Source organism: Rattus norvegicus, chromosome 4 (assembly GCF_036323735.1).
Source record: "Rattus norvegicus strain BN/NHsdMcwi chromosome 4, GRCr8, whole genome shotgun sequence".
In the NCBI taxonomy this organism is placed as follows: Eukaryota; Metazoa; Chordata; class Mammalia; order Rodentia; family Muridae; genus Rattus; species Rattus norvegicus.
In genome coordinates this window covers 162,168,974-162,191,657 of record NC_086022.1, presented here as the reverse complement: position 1 = coordinate 162,191,657, position 22,684 = coordinate 162,168,974, and the positions used below count along the sequence as shown (strand labels likewise).

The 22,684-nt window shown below is 48.1% G+C and overlaps 1 protein-coding gene across 4 annotated transcripts in view; it reads right to left on the bottom strand.

Moving 5' to 3' along the window:
* Positions 1 to 22,684, bottom strand: part of Cracr2a (calcium release activated channel regulator 2A) — a 113,680-nt gene that overhangs the window by 16,269 nt on the left and 74,727 nt on the right. For all 4 annotated transcript variants that reach the window (XR_005503914.2, XM_063286981.1, XM_006237508.5 and 1 more), the window contains 7 exons: positions 20,939 to 21,010; positions 18,228 to 18,273; positions 16,022 to 16,128; positions 12,381 to 12,714; positions 7,732 to 7,864; positions 219 to 300; positions 21 to 135 (listed from right to left, as the gene is read on the bottom strand). Coding sequence is in view for 3 of the 4 variants with exons in the window: in XM_063286981.1 (XP_063143051.1) it covers positions 21 to 135; positions 219 to 300; positions 7,732 to 7,864; positions 12,381 to 12,714; positions 16,022 to 16,128; positions 18,228 to 18,273; positions 20,939 to 21,010 (889 nt within the window). In the remaining variant the exon portion in view is untranslated. The remainder of the gene's footprint in view (positions 1 to 20; positions 136 to 218; positions 301 to 7,731; positions 7,865 to 12,380; positions 12,715 to 16,021; positions 16,129 to 18,227; positions 18,274 to 20,938; positions 21,011 to 22,684) is intronic.

Sequence of the window (22,684 nt, the reverse complement as noted above, 5' to 3'; positions counted from 1 at the left end):
CCAGGAAGGGGGCTGCTCACCTCCACGCTGCTCAGCCACTGGCGGATGGACAGGAAGGATTGCTTGGCTGTGAGGTCATACATGACAACTACGCCGTCAGCCTTTCTGAAGAACTGTTGACTGATACAGCGGTATCTGCCATGGGAGAGCCACTGTCAGAGGTGTGCCTTCCTTGGGAGCCCTGGGCTAGCCTGGGACCTGCAGGGGCAGCTCCTCACCTCTCCTGTCCAGCAGTGTCCCACAGCTGCAGAGCCACCTGCGCATTGTCCACAGTGACCGTCTTCACTCTGTAGTCGATGCCTGCAAGAAGAAACAGTCCTGTGAGAGCTGCACTGGCCATGGGCACCCTCAGTCAAGTCAGGAACCATGGCCGGGAGTCTTCCCTGCATAGTGCCTAGGGGATGGTGTGGGAAAAAGGACTGAGCACTGCCCAGGGAGGCATTAGGCTGGAGTTCTGATCTTGACTCAGACTTAGGGCTTAATGATGTCACCAAGCCTGTCTTTGCTGTGGGCTCCTGGCTGTATCATCACGCACCTCTAGGACACTGGATGAAATTCTGCCATGGCCCACGCACAAAAGCAACATGCAGTGAGCAGATGACTTCCTGGTTGGGATAACCATACATTGGTTAAATCCCTCCTTCCTCTGCAGCTTATCCCTCTTTACAGAGGTCATCTGCAAAAGGCTATGGCAAGCAAGTAAGTTTTCTGAAGACGGCCCACAGTTTTGCATGGCTGTGATGGGTGCGCTCTGAGAAGCAAAAATAAACTTCTTCCAAGGATTGCTTCTTGCTCCTGATATGCCTTTGCTGCCTCTCTCACGAAGTTTAGTGAGTTCCTGGGTATTTACCCATGCTATTGGGCAGATCTCCTGCAGAATCGATATGAAGATGTACTTTCATTTAGTAGTGCTACTTAAACAAGTTGATGGTTTCGTAATTCCTGATAATTTTACAGAACTCCTAAATCCATACAAGTAATCTCAAGCTCCCATCTAGAATAAAAGCTGCAAACAGAGCCCTGAAAAGCTTCATGTGCCATGGACTAATTGCATGAGGAAAAGAAAACAGGCTCGGAAGACATTAATGATCAAGAAAAACATTCATTCTAGGTCAGGTCCAGGGATGAGGCCACAGGTGTGCGCTATGATAAAGCCAGGCCAGGTAAAACCATTGCTTTAAACCTCTGAGGAGCTTATAGAATGAAACACTGCTTTGAACTTATTATCAACATTCTTCTGTAACTCCCTTCGGTGTAACATTTTATCTATCGGGTGATTTCTTTCTTATATGGAAGACTTTTGTCTAAAAAGTTATAAAAAAATTGAAAGCAAAAATGAGGGTTCAATGTAGCCCTTTTCTGCTTCATCCAGCCTGTTTGTGTCTGTGCGGTGTGCCTCCCCCTCCCCCTCCCTCTTCTCTGGCTCAGGAAGAGTAAACAAACTGAGACTCTCACCTGACTAGTTAGAGGTCCCTGAGCTAGAGTAAAAGTCCAAGTAACTAAGTTTCTTTTCTTAATCCCCTGCAGCTATCAGCGAGTGTCAATTGCCTGAAGCCACAAGCTTTTGGCCCCAGGAGAGCAAAAGAGAGTTAATTGCCAGAAGCCATGAGCTTCTGGTACCCAGAACAGTGAGAGTTCAAGGCTAGAGGTCATCAGCCTTTTTTGTTCTTTGTCCAATGCTCCCTCCTTAGTATCTAAATGTTGGGGAAGGACCCCTGTGCCCTCGTTCTCTTTTGGTGAAACTACTTTCAAGATGTCCCTAACAAATTTAAACACACTGAGGGATCAAAGCATATGTAAATATCAAAGGATATTAAAATATCGGATAACCCAAAAGCGTGTGTGGAGGAGGAGTTTGAAGGGGAGGACAAAAGGAGGAGCGGGGAGGTTGGCAGGTAGTGGAAAGAGCCTAGAGGGAGTGGGAGAGTGGGACAAAGGCAGAATTCACCCTTCAGAAGGGTCTAGGACTCTTGATGATCACCAAGTCATTCATGACCATCTCTCCAGCTGTGTGGCCATTCCTGGGCTGGACTACTCAGAGGGGCAGGGGCAGGTTAGTGCTGTGCATTCTGAAACCCCAGCAGCCGTCAGAGCTGAAAATCTCAACACAGGTTCTTCTAGGATTGGCCAACCTTATGGCTTCTCTGAGTCACAAAGTAAGACGGATAATTGTCTCGGGCCATACATTACATACAGTGAGGTATGTACAATGGATTGCGTGCACACACACACACACACACACACACACACGCACACTCACACACACATGCACACGCACATGCACACACACGTGCACGCGCACATACACACGCACACAATCAGGTAATATTTTGAGGAAGTTTGTGATTTTGGTGTTGGTTTGCATTCACAGCTATCACAGGGCACACATGGACCTCTGGTCAAGGGTCGGACACCCCTGTCATAGACCTTCCTCTGTCCCGTGATCTTAAGAATGCTCAAAAATACAAAGATGTTTTTTAAAGCCTGATTATTCATGGCTCTTGGTTGCAGAACTTGAAGGCATCCCTTTTCCCCTTCACAAGGACCCAGGAGGTTCTTGCCCTGCAGGGAGGAGAGCAAGGGTCAGAAGCCTGAGCAGAGGCAGGAGATACTTGGCCATTACAGAAAGAGGCGTGATGTGTTAGAGGTCACCTCAGGCCCGTACTTCACAGACAGAGACAGAGACAGGAATGGATTCATCTGGGATCAGAAAGAGAGTAGAATGTTTTTACTATATTTTTACATTTTCCTCCATCCTTCAGTGTCCTCAAGACATCCATGAGGGTTATAATTTGCATGCCTTTGAAGATACATGCATGCTGGACACACACACACACACACACACACACACACACACACACACACACACACACACACACACATACCATGGATGAGAAACTACAATCAAGGTTCCTCCCATCCCTGGGCTAACATGAGGCTCTTCCCATCACTGGGCTGGGCTACCATGAGGTTCCTCCTATCCCTGGGCTGGGCTGCCATGAGGTTCCTCCCATCCCTGGGCTGGGCTATCATGAGGTTCCTCCCATCCCTGGGCTGGGCTATCATGAGGTTCCTCCCATCCCTGGGCTGGGCTATCATGAGGTTCCTCCCATCCCTGGGCTGGGCTGCCATGAGGCTCTTCCCATCACTGGGCTGGGCTATCATGAGGTTCCTCCCATTCCTAGGCTGGGCTATCATGAGGTTCCTCCCATTCCTAGGCTGGGCTATCATGAGGTTCCTCCCATCCCTGGGCTGGGCTGCCATGAGGCTCTTCCCATCACTGGGCTGGGCTATCATGAGGTTTCTCCCATTCCTAGGCTGGGCTATCATGAGGTTCCTCCCATTCCTAGGCTGGGCTACCATGAGGCTCCTCCCATCCCTGGGCTGGGCTATCATGAGGTTTCTCCCTTCCCTGGGCCGGGCTATCATTGGCTCCTCACCCCATTTCCAGGCCCTTACCAGGAGCACCAGCTTCCTAGGGCTCCCCTTCTCCCAGACAGCCCATGGCCATGTGTGTCCATCAAAACAGATGACAACTACCTGCTGCTGAACTGGGAACAGGTCTTCTTAGTTAAAAGCATGGGAGGGAGGGGTGTCCTTCACTTTGTTGAAGCTCTCTTTCCTGCGTTCTTGCTTCTTTTAAGCAACCAGCTGTGGATATTGCACCAGCAGGGCCAGACCTGAGACCACTCGGAGCCCCTGGAGTCCAAGAACAGAGCTTTCTCTTACTGACATGGAAAACTGGGAGAAGGCAAGTGGATGTTCCTGGGGGCAGCTGATCTTGGCTGTCTCCAGTAAGCCCTCTCTGCCTCTCAGCTGATGACTAGAAGAGGGACAAGGTCTTTATTTTGCAGGGGCCAAGGTAGACAGAGGGCTGGACAGATGCGTTCTGTGCTGAAGGGCATTTCTTTTTGCAGCATCAAACAGTCAGCTGGGGAAGCCCACCAAGGCTGGGTGTGCAGCTAGACAACACAAAGTAAGGATGGAGTGACAGCATCCAGACACCATGACAGGAGAACAAGAGTTCACTCAACAGAAGCAGTTAGCATAGTGTGGGGCCAAGGGGCCTAGAATAATTGAGTTAAGACCATCTGGAACTTAAAAGGAGACCCAGGTTCTGCCAATGCCCAGCAGTATGACCTCGAGGATGTCATTTCACCTCAGTTTTAGAGGCTCAGATCTTGAATGCTAAAGGGGATGGAGATTTGACGAGACCAAATCGGAGGTTCACAATCTCTAAGTTCTGCTGGAACATTCGAGGTTGGCCTTGAGATATCCTTCAACTTGTGACCTGATTAGTCATGGTGGTAGAAGTGCTGCAGCAGTGGTGTGAGCTAGAGTTGAGCTGAAAAGTCCCAGGAAGGTGACATTGGCCTTTATGGAGAAGACGGGCCAGGCTATCACTACTCAGGGAGGGTAGGATAGGAGATATGCAGGACATACACATGCACAAGATGCAGAAGCACCCTGGGGTGCTTCAGGAAGTCTCTGGAGGACAGAGGGTGGTCAAAAGATAATGGGGTTCTGAGCAATGATTAAAATAGGGAGGTTATAAGCCAAGCATGGTGACTCACACCTTTAATACCAGCACTTGGGAGGCACAGGTGGGCAGATTTCTGAGCTCAAGGCTTGCCTGGTCTACAAAGTGAGTTCCAGGACATACAAGGCTACACAGAGAACCCCTGTCTTGAAACACCAAAACAAACCAAAAACAAAATGACAAACAAACAAACACAAAAATGGGGGTGGATGGGCTATGAAGCAATGTGGGGCCTGAGCACTGGGGAGGAGTCCTGACTTCTGGGGAGGCTTAGTCTCAGATGCTCACTCTGACAGTGTACCTCTGTCCCTCACTATCTAACTGGATGCAAATAGAACATTTCCAAGGGTCTTTCGAGCTCCAGTTCAACAGAAATTTTCATTTGATGTCTGCAGGTCCCCACAGGCCCAAACATCTTCTCTGGAAGGATCAGGTGGGATCTTGAGGTGGGATAGGTAGGACCCACGAGATGCACCTCATAGTCCATACAAGTAAGGTCACTATGTCACTATGTTCTCACGGAGTACAGGAGACCAGGTGAGCTCAGAGGAAGAATCCAGTATTGGTTGCTGAGTGGAATCATACCTGCTGCTCTCGACATGGGGTTGGCCAGAGCTCTGGATGGGGGTCAGGCTGCCATAACTCTTCAGAGCTACATAATCCCTAAAGAAGTTATTTTGGTGGCTGGTGTAACAGTTGCTCAAATGCGGGACAAGGCGGGGCACATTAGTGGCTTTAGAACTTGCCTAGCTGCAGCTCTGGTGTGTTTGGGAACCATGATAAAGGACCTAATTTTCGACCTTCAGTTTGTCCTTGTAGAATTGGAATAGGAACACCCCCCCCCCCATTGACTCATACATTTGAATATTTGTCCCATAGAGAGCACCTTATAAGGAGGTATGTACCTTTTGGAGTTGGTATGGCTTTGTTGAAGGAAGTGTGTCACCATGGAGGTGGGCTTTATGGTTTCAGAAGTTCAAGCTCAAGGCTCACTGTCTCTCCTGCTGCCTTCGAATTAAGATGTAGACCTCTCAGCTCCTTCTCCAGCACTGTGTCTGCCTGTGTGCCACCATGTTTCTCACCATGACAGTAATGGACTAAACCTCTGAGCTATAAGCCAAATTAAATGTTTTCCTTTGTAAGAGTTGCTATGGTAATGGTGTCTCTCATAGCAACAGAAACCTGAACTACGACAGGCTTCTTCCTAAAGGGTAGCTATTTCCCACAATGTGTGGTGGCCTCCTGGGAAGCACAAATGGGTCAGTCTTCCTCTTCCTCAGAACCTTCTCTCTCAGGCCTGGGGTTGGAAGTGGAGTTGGACTTGACCGTACTATCAATGACAGGTATGTGGCTTAGAGATGAGCCCATGACAGAACCCTGACTTTTGGGACCCACACTGGAGCACCCTCCAGGAAAGCCATCCTGTTTGCCTACAACCACTGTGGTACCTCTCCATGGTTAGCACACTGGATTCCTCTCAAAGGCAAACTAGGTCAGATTGTCCTGGGTTTAGAGCCAGTGTCCATTCTGCTTCCTTTCATGATGCTCTGGACTGGGATGCCTTCTGACCTTATGTGGAGTAATGCAGGAGTTGGAGGAAGATGTAACAGCACAAGAAAAGGCGCCTCAGTAAGAACAGGGAACTGAAGCATGTAGGAAGAGACCATGGGTAGGAAAGATGCTAGAAGAGCGAGTTCAGGGTGAGGGGAAAAGGCTGACTCTCCACAGGAGAACCCAGGGGCCTTTGGATGTCTGCCCTGAAGAACTAGTTTGTCAGAAACTAATGGTATGGATGGTCTAACCAGAGACCAGGCCTTGGGAGCACTGGGGAGGGGGAACCAGTATCTAATCCTTTCCTTTTCACATATCAAAGAGCAAAGTGGGGCTGTATCCTCTTGAGATCCTAGAGCTAGTCAGTATCAGAGTCAGAATGAGAACCTAGGATTTCCAATGTCTCACTGAGACACCCCAACCTGTCCTGCTCCTAACCCCTGTCCACCTCTAAAGGCAGAAGAGGGACCCTACCATTCATGAGTTGCTATGTGCACACAATACAACACTGTTGGGCTACCATGGAACCAACTAGGTGATGTCTCCTGGGGAGTGTCAGCACTGATCGTGGAAATGTGAATAGGGCTCCTCATCTCTCTGGACCTCAGTTTCTCAGTCTATCAGTCTGATCACAATGTGAAGACAGGGGGCAACAGCAGATATATGGTCATGGCCAATGCTCGGATTATAATACTCCATTGACATGTTCAGTTGGCTCAACAGTTCCGCTAAAGAAGCTTGCAAACATTCACACTTCATCTCCTGTTCAGTGACTTTGGGCAGAACAGTTATAAGCCTCTCTTTGAATAAAACATTATCCCCAAGTGGGAACACACTCAGCCATGATCATATCATAGCAGCCGAGCCCAGTACGCTCCTACAGCTTATTCCTAATGACTCCCAGCAGAGACGGAGTCCATGTCAGTGAGTAAAAGATGCCTTGCAGGGTGCTGTCTGCACATGCGTCTACAGGCCTAAGGGCAAGGCAGGCAGGAGTAGGCTCATAGCAAAGGTGGTGTGGCAGGGCATGGCTGTGGGGGAGTTCCCATCAGATCTGGGGAAGCATGAAGGTTCAGGGCCCTGCTGATTGTAGGCAGAGCAGAGGACTGGTGAGATGGCTCCGTGGTAAAAGGTCTTGTCTGACAACCTGAGTCTGACTCCTACCCGCACAGTGAAAGAAGAGAACCACCTCCCACAGGCTGTCTGCTGACTTTCTTATATGTGTTGTCATGTATATGCATGTTTCTCTCTCTCTCTCTTCCTCTCTCTCTCTCTCTCTCTCTCTCTCTCACACACACACACACACAATGTATACATACATATATGTGTATGTATACATACATATATACATGCATGCATACATATATACGATTAATTCTTTTTAAGCGAGGCAGACATATCATAACCTTGGTCAGGGCCCATAAAAGACCTCAAACTCACCTTTGTCAACCTCCACTCCCTACCTAATACCTACCCACCCCATGCTCCCCTCCCAACCCCACTCATACATCATGAGCTTAGCAGCCCAGCAGTGTCAGGAGAGACAGGTGCCTCCTTGCTCCTCCTAGCCCTCTGAGGAGCAGCCCCTGCCACTGTTTCTCCCATCAGCCCTTCATTTCCTCCCTGAACAGAGAACTCACCTACAGTGGCTGCCATGCCTGGGGAGAATCGGGCCTCGCAGAGCCTCCTCAGGAAGGATGTCTTCCCTACTGCAGAGTCGCCCACAAACACGATCTTAAAGAGCCGGTCGGGGGCTGAGGAAACCCTCTCCTCCTGTGGATGGAAGACAGTCTGGTTACCTGTTGGGCGTGACCACTGGCCTCTGCTGCTGCCAGGTTGCCTTTTATTATCACTTCAGGGGTCCACTGAGACCCCAGCACCAGGAAGGCCACTTCCGCCCCAGAATGAAGTTAACATGGTCTTGGAACATAGGGCTCCTTCTGGCACAAGCAAGAGACCATTAGGAGAAATGACAGCCTTTCACATACGCTCATACTTGATGGGGCTCTGGGACAGGCAGGCCCTGGCTGATGGAGTAGATGGGCCAGGCACATGACCAGTTATTGGGAGTTTTCCAATCGTGTTTCCAGAGCATTAAGGTTAAGAATGAGAAGGGGGCGGGGGTCCAGAAAGGAAGGGCTTAGAGAGAAGGCAGAGAGGAAAAGTGTGCTGGGTTTGTTTGTTTTTTTTTTCCTTGTTGTTAATTTTTTTTTTTTTGGCTGTTTGTCTTTTGTTTTTTGTCAACTGGACACAGATAGGATCATGTGGGAAGAGGGAACCTCAATGAGAAAACGTTTCCATGAAAAAGTCTATAGTGCATTTTCTTATCCATGATTGTTTTGGGAGGGCTCAGTTCACCGGGAATGGTGCCATCCCTGGGTGGCATAAGAAAGCAGGTTGAGCGAGCCATGGAAAGCTAACCAGGAAGCAGCATTTCTCCATGGCCTCTGCTTCAGTTCCTGTTTTCTAGTTCCTGCCTTGACGTCTTTCCCTGACTTCCCTTCATAACTGTGAGCTGTGAGCTGAAATAAACCCTTTCCCTCCCAAGTTGCTTTTGCTCATGGTGTTTATCACAGTAACAGAGAAGCAAAATAGGACCACAAGGTGGTCTTCGGAAGGGAGAGAAGATAGACACAGAAGACGTCCATAGGGCTGCACACTACTGTGTAGCTCCTTTGACTTGAAACATCTCTTCCAGGATGGAGGAGGGAGCTTCATAAGACTCGGGGAACTTCAGAACATTTAAAAACTCCAAGATTCACAAGACTTCTTCCAAAGGTTACTGAAGCAAGACAACTGGTCCAGAGGAGGAAACTCTCTGGAGGACATGACTGCAGGTTGTACAGGGAGCTTAAGGAGTAGAACATTCTGGAGCGGCCACCCATGCTGGGGTGGGCTAGTTGGTGATACAGCCATCTTTGAGTTATTCACCCATGTTCTGGTACGTAATCCCAGTCTTGCTGGACGGAATCATGTCCCTTCTCTGACAGAGGTGCCCTGTCTACAGTAACTAGTTATTAACATTCGTGTGTCAACAGGGTTATAGCCTCTGGATGGAATGAAGGCCCTCCTGAGTCTCTGCACATGGCCCTGTGTCCACTGTTCAATTTCAGTTGTCAAGTGGGGACTTTTTCTACCCTTGTGCTAGTTCGTTTTTTTGTCAACTTGACACACGCTAGGTCACTCGGAGAGAAGGAACCATTGAGGAACTACCCCCATCAGATTGGCCTAAAGGCAATATGATTAATGATTGATATGGAAGGTCCCAGTCCTCTGTGGACAGTGTCACCCCTGGATAGGTGGTCCTAGGCGTATTAAAAAAGAAAAAAACTAGGGACATCATAGACACAATGCCAGTGAGCAGCATCGTTTCATGGTATCTGCTTCAGTTCCTGCCTCCAAGTTCCTGCCTTGAGTTCCTGTCCTGACTTCCTTCAGTGATAGCTGGGAATGTGAGGTGACCCAGAATTTGTAAGATAAACTAAACCCTTCCTTCCCTTCAGTTGGTTTTGGTCATTGTTTTTATCATATCAGCACAGAATCCATATAAGGACACTTCCATATTCAGGAAGGTGGGAAACCTCCAGAAGCAACCACACATTGCTCCACTCCTTGAGCCCCAGTGAATAAGGCAGAACTGGCTTGCCACCAGCCTGGGACTGTGAGCCCTGCACCACCGGACTTGTTCTAGGACACAGATTTAGCAGGAGATGGTGTGAGGGACAGGCAGTCACTTCTTCCAGAAGTGTGAGCACATACCTCACCTTCAAGCTCGGTTCAGGGACTCTTTGGGGTAGATTTAAAAGCGGATTTGAGGGAATTGGCTTCTCCAGTTGAGCAAATACTATAAGGAGGCACAGCTGACATTAGCAGTACTTGAGTTTCAGAACATAGCCACTAACAGACTTTGGGGGAAAGATGCAGTACTTAGGAGAGAATTTAAGGCCAATGATGAGAATATTAGATAAAACAATGCCCTCTGTCCCTCTTTTCCTTTATCCATTGAATACACAGGGCCCTGGCTTCCGCATGACTCTCGTCATTTGTTTAAATGTGGACGAGCAGACATAGTGAGGGGAGGGAATGTGAAACCCAAGGTGCAAATGGTGGAGATGGAGACTGTGGCTCTGATTGCAGGTTGTTGCTGGGCTCTCAGCCCCAAGGCTCCCTTGTCCTTTCCTGGGAAGAAGTCAGCTTTTCAGGCACAAGCCTACAATGCCATGCTGTAGGCAGCTTAACCTACAAGCCCAGGGAGGTCCTGCGTGCTTTCCTCTCTTGAGGACAGTCATCCGTCAGGTGACAGACAGATGAGTTGTAGGGACTGGCATAGGATGTAAGATATGTGTTGTCATTTCTCTTGCCCTCCTACATGCTTAAAAAGCAGGGGTTAGAGTATATCTAAGTCATAGACCCCTCCCATACAAGGCTGTGAATTTCTGTCCTCAGCACCACAGAATAGATGGACAAATAAACAAAACCTCCAAACAAAAAGGGATGTATTCTGGGCTGGCAAGATGGCTGTGATAAAGGCACCCTCCTACCAAGGCTGACAGCTCACATTCTACCCCTAGACCTCGCTCGGCGGAAGAAAGGAGCTGACTCTTGCAAGTCGTTCTCTGACCTCTGCATGCATACTGTGGTGTGTGTGTGTGTGTGTGTGTGTGTGTGTGTGTGTGTGTGTGCGCGCACACACACACATGCGCGTGTGTGTCTACACACATGCACCAATAGAGTAAATAATAAAAAATCAAAGTGATATATTTTAATTTTTAAGCTTGAGAACTATACAGTTGTAGGGAAAAAGCAAAAATTCTTTATAATCTGAGATAGTCACTACTCACATTTTATGCATTTTTCAGTCTTTAGAGCTATATGAGAAAATGTTTTATTTAAATGGATTTGAGAATTACACACACACACATACACACACATATATAATCCTATTTATTATAATTATTCAATAACAATACAAATCCCTGAGTGACTGAAGATTTTTTGGAACCATGATTTTTTTAAAAGCAGGTATGTAATATCCTACTAAATTATTATAATATAATTTATGTCCCCATGGTGGCCTTTTTAAAATGTTCTATTCTAAACAGCACTTACGGCCTTCACTTTTCACTGGCAATAGTAGTGTGGGTTCAAAGGTCATGGCATTTGATTCTGACTATCACATAGTCCCCAGAAGGGTGATACTGTCTCTGCCTCACTGCCTCATGGAGGGCTTCCACACAAATGACCTTCTTTATTCTCTCTGCTGTTGCATCAAAATGGTAGCACAGCCTTGTAAGGACATGGGGGGCAGCGGTGCTCTGTAAGAGAAGAGCAATTACAGAATGCGCAGCTTCAGAGGTGTGTGCTAGGCACTCTTGGGCTAAGAGCGCAGCAGAGAGAGAGGCAGGCTGTCCCAGCTTCTCCCCTCAGGGCTCCCACTTTCCTGGCAGTGGGGAGAACATTTCTGTCAGGCTCACAATGAAGGCATGCCCCACACACAGGAGCCATAGCCTCGTCTCTCAGCCGGCCTCTACAGACCTCTTGGTCACATCTTAGATACTGGGTGACATCTTGGAATGACTTTGATATTGAGCCAGCTATGCCTACTGAAAGTGAGTGCAGGCCTGCGTCTTGAAGGGATTTGGAAAGGGGAGGCCCGAGGGAGATGCCCCCTGCATACTGCCATGAACTTTTAGAGCCATTTTGGAAGGCCAGGGCCTGAATGGCCTATTTCAAAGTTCAAGTCACAAACCAGCAGAGGGACATAGTTCCCATAAGGCAAAGCAGTATCACCCTTGCAGGGGGAGCATTTGGTAATAGGAATCAAGTCAGGGATTCCTTTCCCTTATAGAAGTCAGGGAAGACTCTGATTGAAGAGAGGGATGTATACAGAAATATCCTGGAGGGAAGAGGACACGGGACACTGGGGAGTGACAGAGGCTTAACCAGCTGAGATCAAGAGGAAGATGATGGCAGGCACTCTGGACAGAGTTGTATCAAATGACCATTTGTAATGGATCTTAGCAGACACTGTATCCAGTAGGCATTCAATAAATGCTTCAAGTTAGAAGACATAGTGTGTAATGTGGGAGAGCAGGAGTTAACAAGGAGGATTTGTAGGCACGAGTCTCCATGATGCTCAGCCTAAAAGGTATTAAGAAGGGAAGGTGACCTTTGGGACACAGAACATGGTGAATCCCCAAGCCAACTGTAGCTGGCCTTCTGCCTGTCCTTTGGGGCTCCTGGGCTCAAAGTCAAGGGGAAGATCTCGGCAGCGTTGTCTGCACCTTACCTTGTAGAGGGTCTCTTTTCCGACAGGCTGACCTCGGGGAGAGGAAGGGATGAGATCCAAGACTGGGGCAGCCACGCTTTGCCCTTCTGTTCCCTGGTCAGAAGGCTCCTCCTCTTCTGGGCATTTGTTCAGTGGCTTCTCAAAGCCTCCTTCCAGGAGCTGAGGCAGGGGATCTTCCTCAATGGAGATGATTCTTCGGAGTGCCTGGCGACGAGGAACCCCAGTCCCTGGCTCCCCAGTTCCTAGTTCCTCCTCGGCCTGGAGATATGCACTCAGGCCCACAGAGCTTCTCCTCCTCAGGGGGCCAAATACCTCTTCCTCCTCCTGTGACTGGCTATCAGGATGGGGGTGGGGAGGAAGCGCAGAAATATCAATATGGAAGTGGAGGGACACTGCCTGCAGGCAGCACCGGAGAAAGCTCAGGGGAAGAAGAGGAGACAACAGACCCATCATTCAGCTCAGGATGCGTTCGACAGCCTAATTAGGGCTGCCTGCTGCCGAAGCTGCCACAGCCGCCACCACCACCGCCATTGATAGAGATGCCGATGAGGAACACTACCAGGTATCGACTTAAATAAAGGCCCTGCTCTCACGTGGTACTGAACTCAGAGGAGGACCAGAGCAACAAACAACACAAATATATTCATATGAACCGGATTATTCAGTGAAGGAGAAGGTAGCGAAGAAAGGATCGTGCAGAGATACAGGACTCTGGGCGACACTCAGGTGGTGGGGCTCTGCTCCCATCACACGATCCCATTTACTGAATATCCTCATGGAAGGACATCAGTTCCTCACACCTCACTTCCCTCTCCACAAAATATACTCCATCTGCCTAGCCTATTCATATATGAGACTATTCATAAGAAACATAGCACACAACACAGGGCATTCTCACATACGACACACCCACACAGCACCTGTCCACAGAGCATCCCTCAGGAGTGTTGGGGTACAGTTGCTATGGGGGGACCTCTGCCAACCCATGACAGATGGCCCTTGACTCAGAGACAGATCAATATGAATGGGCTTGGGTCAGAAGGTACATCTATCTCCCCACCCCCCCACTCCTGTCCACTTCCTCTCCCTCTCTGTGCTCCTGAAATAGAGGGAGGGGCAGGTGGCTTCAAAGAGTTTAGTACATACTCGCTTCTGGAAGCACTTGGATGCTATGACCAAAGAGGCCAGTAGGAGGTGGAAGGAACTCTGCAGTTGGGACATCGGGAGAAGCACAGGTTGAATTATCCAAGGGTTTGGAGAGCAACATCTGCACAGATCTCCAGAATGTCAGGGTTCCTTCTCTATCTTAGTGAACAGTTCAAGCTGAGAGCATTTCAAATGAGACAGGCATGACCTTATGAACACACACACACACACACACACACACACACACACACACACTAACTCGAGTGCACACTGACAGAAATACAGCTGAGCCAGCAAGATGACAAGGTCGAAAGGGAAAAGCAATGGAATCAAGGGGCACAGAACAGTGCACAGAAGAGGAGCACCATTGGCCTTGCCCTGGCTCCTAGCATTTGTTATTTGTAAGACCAATGATAGGAAGGTGTGTGTAACGACAGGGTTCGCCAGAGCAAACCTAGCACCAAGTGAGCTGTGATTCCGAAGGACAAATTAAGACTGTTTATTTTCAACAGTGGTGAATTCATTTGGACAGAGAGAATATTTATAGCAATTCAAACACTTTTCCCTTTACTTAGGAAACAGGTTAAATAAAAGCCAACCAGCTGTCTTCTTTCCATCACCCTTTCTATGTTTGCTACCAAGCCCATTACCCGAATCAGAATACAGTATTCCTGTCTATTTTTAGATGCTTTTATATGTAACATGAACATGTACATGCACATACACACACACCTCACATACACACACATACACCCACACAAACATACACACATATACACAAACATGCACACACACACACAGACACATACCACAAACATACACACATACACATAAAAATATGTACACACACATACACACCCTCCACATACATACACACCCCCCACATACATACACACATACACACACGTACACACACATACACATACAAACATACATACATATACACACAAACACAAACATATATACACACATATACACACAAACACACACATAAACATATACACACATACACACACATGCATACACATAAACATATACAAATACACACAAACATATACACCCACACTCTTCATGTTTTCTCAAAAGTTTTTCCAACTAGAAGAAGAAACCACTTAAATGTGCTCTAAAATGAAACGCTTCTTGGAAGAAGCGTTTTATTTGGGAACATCTCGAGCACTGTTGACACTCCATAATGGCTTCGGCTTAGCATGTCTAAGCTCAGTTTTTGTTTTGCCACCAAACACTTCCTGCCAGCAGCAGAGAGAGTTGCTGCTTTTGCCAAAATCGATATTGGAATTCAGAGCGTACACGTTGACGCTTAGTGGATTATTTTCTAGCTCCACTGTTTGGCTGTGAGCTCATGGGGGAGAGAAGGGTCTATTTTGCAAACCTCTGCTCCAGTGACTGGCCCTGCACCTCATGAACAGTGGTCATTCAATACTTATCTATGAAATGAGCACTGACTGGTGGACAGTCACAGTGGGAATGTCACGAAACCTGAAAAAAATCTCAGGTGCAGCGCTGGCGATCCATTAACGACCGTCAAATCGATCAACCTAGAAATACACTCAGCTCTGAGAAACTAACAGACTGGCAAACACCAGGGTAGAAATCTGGCTTCCAGATTGTCCCTTGGTATTGAGCTATTGAGCTTTAATTCATGATGATCTGACCCGGGGGCTTCCCCGATTGGCCCATTTACATCCCGGAGTCATTTTTACTTTGCGTATATTTGCAGTCCATGTGTGTACATCTCGGTGAGTGAGTTTACATCTTCTCCCTCGATCTCGATGCCTGAGCGTTTCGCTGACTTGACCTCTCTGTGTCCATCCATGTGGACAAAGGGATGTGTGTGACTTGTGTGTCTGAATGAGCAGCCAGCCAACACTTTCCATACTCGAACTCAATTCCTGAGCCCTCCAGTGGCAATGAAACTTGTTGTCTTCGACTTAGTTAAATGTGAATCATTGGAATGGTCTGTCAATCACAAGCCCTAATTTTGTCTCTAAAGGGGTTTCAGCTGATGGGGGATTCTATATGACATTTTAATTCAGCTCACAGTCAGTATAATTATATTCCAGAAAAACCAAGTGGATCCAAGAAACGGAGCACTGTCCTCCCCCTCCCTTTATCCCTTCCTCCCTGATCATCTGCTCCTCCCCCTCCTCACCATCATCATCCTCATCTCCCTCCCCCTCCTTCTGAGTCAGTCTGCAGTACCCTTAAGCCCCTCTCTGCAAGGCCCACAGTAGAGCATGGTAGCCTCAGAGACGGTGTCTGCCCTACAGGTTTGCTCTGTATAGTGTCCCTCCAGCTTGGATGTCACAAGAGAGAGGGCCACGCCCTCCAAGAATTAAGGCAAGTGAGCCAGACTGATCTCAGGCCTTCCTAGTAGGGCCACACCTCAAAGGAGCAGTAAATGTGGGTGCAGAGGCAGCTCCCAAGGTGGTCAGATGAAGGGAAAGAGAAAAGAGGGGTGGAGGGTGATGACTTACCTCCTGAGAATTCCCCTGCCATCCACATATTTGCCGATCACAGAGCCAGACCTTTGCTTCCTGTTTGCCTTGGAAGCAGCTGTGCTTGCCCTGGCCGCCTTATCTTTCTGCAGAAACACAAAATGCCCTGAGACCCACTCCTGTGGGTCTGTCTCGATGCTTGAGCAAAAGGGAGGGAAGGCTCTATATGGGACTCTACAAGAGAAAAGCAGGCTGGGTTTTCCTGTTCAGTCACCCACACTCCGTTTTTTCCACACACACTCCCAGTTAGGATTCCTCCATCTCCTTTCCAGAAATCCCCTCAGAGGAGGGGGTACAGAGTGAAGAGCCTAGGGTTGCTTGTGCTATTTTTCACAGGATGTGGTCATTTGCAAGAGATTGGAAAAAAAGTCAAAGATATGTACTACCTGGGAAAATAGTCACAGGGTCCGTAAGCTCCTGGTATTTTAAATCTCACTCTTCCTTGTGGCTCCAGTCTCCCTTTCCCACCGAAGCCCATGAGGTGTTAAGCTAGGGCCCCACCAGAGGAGCAGCTATTCCAGAGCTCTGTTCACCACTCCCTCACTAGCCCAAACCTCTACAGTCCCCTGTGGAAGCAGGCTGGGTGTGGATGCCCTGCTCAAATATCTGTAACTCAGAACCAGAGGGGAGCAGGTAGAATCCCATTCGCCAAGACTCTGGGACAGAGCTCTTCCAGGAGATACTGGGGATCCGATCACAGGAAGATGCTGATTGAATCAGCCACTCCACGCTTCCGGAGGACCCATAATGAGGTAGGGAGGGACCCCCCTGCACCCCCCGAGGGTGTTGCTTTAGTGATTCCAGGCTAATCTTTAATTATTGTTCAATAATTAAATGCATCAATAGGGCCCTATCCTCTTTTCTTTGATTCCCTATCAGTGTTCTTCCCTCCACCACGCTTCTTTCAAAACAAAATGAGCTTGGCAGGTGAAGGCAAATGAGGTGAAGGAGTTACCATGGCATTTGGTCGAAAGTTAAAAAAAAGAAAAATCAGTATTTCTTCTAAAACAATTAGAATCATTATCATCAGACAATCGTGTGTAGGTCTAAGTCTTGTTCTGACAATACACACAGACGGGTGGCTGAGATGATTGCTGCCGGTCAGTGATGCCAAGACACAGTGGTGTAACAAGGACTCTTGAGATGGCCACATAAGTTGGGCAGGGCCTAATTCAGGGCAGGATAACTCTGTGAGGCTGACTGTATTTACTGCCCGGGCCAGGCTGCAACACACACCACTGTCTCTCATTCATATATATATATATATATATATATATATATATATATATATATATATATATATACATACATACATACATATGTATATGTATATATATACATACATATGTATATATATATATATATATATTTTTTGTTACACACACAGACAATTTGTTCTCAAAAATCCTTACAATCTGGGAGAAAGAGGACAGGAACTCCACTTCCTTGTGGGAGAGTTGGGACCATGGCGAAGGTGACTAATGCCTTCTTCAGGGACATTCGAGTTCACAGCATGATCATCTTACAACTAGGAAGTGCTACCAAGCAGCCCCGACCCTTCCGAAAATTCAGTGTCTCCCTTCTAAAAGAGGAAATGAAGAAGGCCATGCATGGTTCCTGAATATCTTCCATGTGCATCCATGTGGCCTATAACTGTCATACTGTTTGAGAAACTATAGAGCACTATGTGCTCAGGTATGGGGGAAGGGCTGTGTATAGAGCAGAGACGAAGCTGGACATGAAGTCAACTGTGTAAATGACCGTGCGTGTGCGTGTGCTGTAAATTTGCTTCCTGACAGCATATAGTTTGAGAATTTCGTCAAGAGATGAAATTTTAAATGAAAGAGCAAACTGAGTGTTTGACTTCAGGTGACAATGACATTTCAACTGCGCCATTTCCCGATGGAACTATCACTCCTATATATAAGAAATCTGTGGCTCTCCCAAGCATTTGATTCTGATTGTGCAGAGGAAGGCATTTCCTTTCACAAGGAAAAAAAGTGTGTGTGTGTGTGTGTGTGTGTGTGTGTGTCTATCTTTTTATTGCTTGCACAATACCTTACACCTTCACCCTGCCCACACTGAAAGGACCCGACACATTGTAACTATCAGGACAGTCTTGATCAGTCCTGGCATGGATCAGATGGCTCCTGGGCCTTGTCTCAAGAGAGCACTGGCCAATTACCTGGAAAGTTATGTCCCGCTCATCCCGGAGGTGTTTGTTTCTTTCCCTGTGAATAACAAGGGAAAGATATTCAAACACGGACTCAGCTGTTGACAGATCAAGGGTTAGCCCATTAGCCAGTGAGTCGGGTGCAGGAGAAAGCATGGTATGGAAGATCCAGGAATGAGGCTATGGGCAGAGAAGAGTTCATGTGTAAATCAGCTCAGAGGCAGGGGCATAAGACTGAGTATTCTTGTGGCACACACTTTCCCTTGAGGAACACTCAGCCTCCATTGCTTGGTGCGGGATGACGTGTGTCCCTGTGACTTGCTCGTGGGCTTCCTTCTCTGCCAGGTTTGTCCATTCACAAATGAGGGGCCTGTTCCCAGATCCCCTGGGATATAAGTTGCTTGCCACAGTTTGTACAGCATCCAGGGTGCAGGGGTGAGCAGCTACAAAGTTCTGGACTTGGGAAGTGTGCACAAGGCTGGGGTGAACACTGGTAACTAAAGCAGGGGCACGGGAAAGGGAGAACCAGAGCTTCATTTCCACCTGAGTGGCCGAGGAAGCTCTGGCTGGTGAGGCAGTGCCTCACAAACCTGAGGGAGAGAAGAGGAGCTGGGCAGGTGTCTGGGTGAAATGGGGTTGAGAAGGACATAGGCATGGTTGTGATAATTGAGTTGGAGAAATAGAAGGGGGAGCCACAAGGCACTCAAAGAGCACCTCTTGCCTTGCAAGTAGTGGGTAGGTCAAGACTTGATTACTCACAGCCTCCTGGACCACAGGGGAACTTTGATTTTTCACCCCAAATGGGACATGAAACCATAGGTTGTTGGTGGGTGAGGTAGGATGTGTGGCAGATGGTGCCATCGTCTGATTCCAGCACTGAGAGGATCCCCTCAGAAGTCATGCTAAGACCACAAAGGTGCAGCCCTGAGAATGGACTGATACTTTGGAAGAAGTAGAAGTCACTGGTAACCTGGGTGAGGACAGTTTGGGTGGAACTGTGGGCGAGAAAGCCAGCCTAGAACATGGAGAACGGAAAGCCAACAGATCATAAGAGGAGGGATCAGTTTGAGAACTCTGGTTGGGAACAGGGTTGATGTGTATGTGTGGTTGGTGGGGTAGCCTTTGCTAGGAGCACTGGGAGCTCACACCACATCCACGGAGTTAGAGACGTGGGTGCTGGCAACATGGAGCAAACTCTGCAGACTTGTTCCGGTTCTTTCTGAAGCAGGGGCCCAAGTGGCAAGGTGGAAAGTAGGGGTTCAGGGAGGTTTAATGAAAGTTCAGAGTGGTGAGTGAGCAGACTCAGGGTGCAGGGTGCTTGTGAGAGGCAAATGGCTGGAAGGTTCTTCTCTCAATGCAAGAGGGCCAGCCCGCTCCGTCACCTCAGCTCTGTGTGACTTTGCATCGGTTTGTGCTGGTGTCCCGGAACCAGCCCATATTGCTGGAGAGGGAGGGCAGGCTCAGCAGTGGTCAGAAACTAATTATCATCATGCAGTGATCATCTGCTGGGTGTGACTGTAGGCCACTGTAAGATCACTGTGTCTTACTGTTTTCAGTGACACAGCAGGATGCAGGCAGAGGTTAGCGAAATCCTCAAGCCTCTCGTTCCAGTCATGGTCCCCGTCTTACCGCCACCTACATTCCAATGTCCTCATACCCCCACCCCCGCTTCACCCCTACCCCACCTGCACAAATCCTCTCTTTCTCCTGGATTCTTGGTGATTTTGATAAAGAAATCTGCCATGCCCCCCACCTCATCCCTGCTGAACTGTAGTAACCATGTGACAGACAGCATAGCTAGGGTTGCCGGGGTGCAAGTTAGAACTTCACGAATGCTGGTCTGTAAGAGCGTTAAAGGCCATGAACATTATGTAGGGTGTCCTGTCCACTCTTGCTTATTCATTCTCTTTGGGTCTATTTTTCTATTATTTTTTCTAAGTACAATAGCATGAAGGAAAACACGTTAATAAACAAAAGCAAACAAAAGTGGTCTCAGACGTCTTGTTCTCTTCCTAAAGCGTCCTGAGAACAAAGACCTTGTCTCTAGTTGGGTAGAACAGGGCCACTTAGGAACTCTCCCTCCTCCTGACCAGGGGAGGCCTGGTTCAAAGCCTCTTGTACTTTAGAAATGAGGACCCAAAACCTTCTGTCATCACTGTCCTCTGAGGAGCCATCAGCAGGTGGCAGGTACAGCCTATGTAAACCCTTCCCTCTTCTGCATTTGCTTCTCTTGGGACATTCCAGGCCCGTGAACTTTGACTTTGCTTCAGTGGGATTTAGATACTAGGGGAACTCTTCTACCCATGTGTGTGTGATTCATTTGCTTATCCCATGGCTGAGGTAAGAGTCAGCTGGACATAGACTTCAGCTCGGTGTTACGCTAATCCTTTCATTTGTCTAATAACAACATGCTCTTGGATGACACCAGAATTCACCACTGCCTGACAGGCTCAATGCTTTTATTGGAGGTCGGACTGTTGACTTGTTACGGGGTTGCTGCCAGTTCAGACCTACTCCTTCCCAACCCAGGATCATGAACGACCCCATAAAGACACCAAGGGTGAGGCAGAGCCTGACTCAAAGAGGAATGAACTGTAGAGGAAGGAGGGCGTGCAAGTAAATGTGACTACGTATTCCCAGTGGGTAGGACTGAGCAGTTCAAACTATACACTGGGGACTCGGGGAAACGTGTGCCCTCCTGGCAGGATTCCCAGTGGACCCACCTTAGGAAATCCAGCTGCTTCAGGAGGCCAGACTTCTCCCGCTGCAGACTCTCAGTCACTCGGTACACTTCCCTGAGGGGAGAGACACCGCTAGGTGAGTGGTGGCCATGAAGGGAGGGGAAGGCGAGGCTATTCTTATACATGAAGACAGCAGCATTGAGAGAGGAAAGAAAGAAGGAGAGGAAGGAGGAAATGAAGGGAGGGGTGGATGGACGGAAGGAGGGAGGGGTGGAGGGAGAGAGGGAGGAGGGAAAGAGTGAAACAGAAGCAGGCACCACTGGAAACTTAAGTTCATTACTGTGCTTCATCTCTGCCTCTGTGTTCTGAACCTTCGCATAGAATCTAAGTGGCTCTCCAGTCTCACGGCCAAGGCCCCCAGCATGCCTATGTCCACGGGAGCATGGCTCTGTGGTAGAGAGTACCCAGCAGCCCACTTTGCTCACTGGGCTGTGCTCACTGGCCTGGGAGGAGAGTCACATCTCTGCCACCTCTTGATGTTATTACTGAGCAGTGACAACAGCATCAGCCTGGGGACCCTCCCACCAAGGACCTAATAGCCCCATTCCTTAAGCTTGGTCATGCCCTTCCTTTCTTCTTGTTCTTTACAGAATAATTACAAAGTCACTCGACGACCATAACAGACTGAATCAAATTCTAAGTTCACCTCAGACAATCCCAATTAAGCAACACAACTCTGCCTGCTCCTGCGGAGAAGTGAATTCCTCACATTTTATTACCAATTATATTTAATTTCAACTTAAGGGAAAACAGTGTATTTCCCATTACACAAACTGGGTCCCCGAGCCCCTGTCTAAGATTCTGCTCTGATTAGCACAACACACACAGCTCTGCCTGCTCCAGTCTGGGTCCTGGCTGATGAAGAGTCCTGTGTACAGCTGGGTGGCTCTCCTGCCCAGCTCCTACCCCTGCCTGGGGAGAACAGAAAAGCTGGCCCATGCTGAGAAAAGGCAATTCACTGTGGAGCTGCGGTCTGTGTCTTCCTTATCTGACTGAGAAAGCAGTTCCTAAGTCTCACGTTATGTTGGTCTTTTCTGCCTCTGTCTATAACACCAGGACACACGCATGACGCACGCACGCACATGCATACACACAGGGCCTACTTATGCAAATGCATGCACAGCTCTCTGTCAAGCGAACGCATAACTATGGTGACCTATACAGATGTATATGTGCACACATAGATATATCCAGCTATGGTTTTTGCGTGTTAACCGAAGGGTACCTTGAAACAGTGGCTTTTGAATATGTGGTTGTCCAACCTTTTAAGTACCTCTGAACTAGAGATCACCTCCCCCTGGATGTTAGCAGACTGGGAGGGAAGGAGCCAGCTGATTTTCGCTATAGTAGGAAGTTTGTAGTTTCCCCCAGGGAGCTGCTGCTGTTGGCTTTGTTTTAAGAGAAGAGATGAACATTCTACAAAATATGTTGTTAAGGGAAATAGGCAAAATTAACCTGTATGCTTGGCTGACTGCCATCCTCTAAAGGAAAATGCATGTGTATGTGTGAGTGTGTACGTGTGTGTGTGTGTGTGTGTGTGTGTATGTGTACATCTGTATGTCTCTGTGTGTGTACATCTGTATTTGTGTGTGTTTGTATATGTCAGTGCATGCTTGTGTGTATTTATGTGTGTTCATGTGTATGTATATGTTTACTTATATGTGTGCAGATGTATATGTATGTGCATGCATGTTGTATGTGTGTGTTTATATGTGGGGATGTATTTGC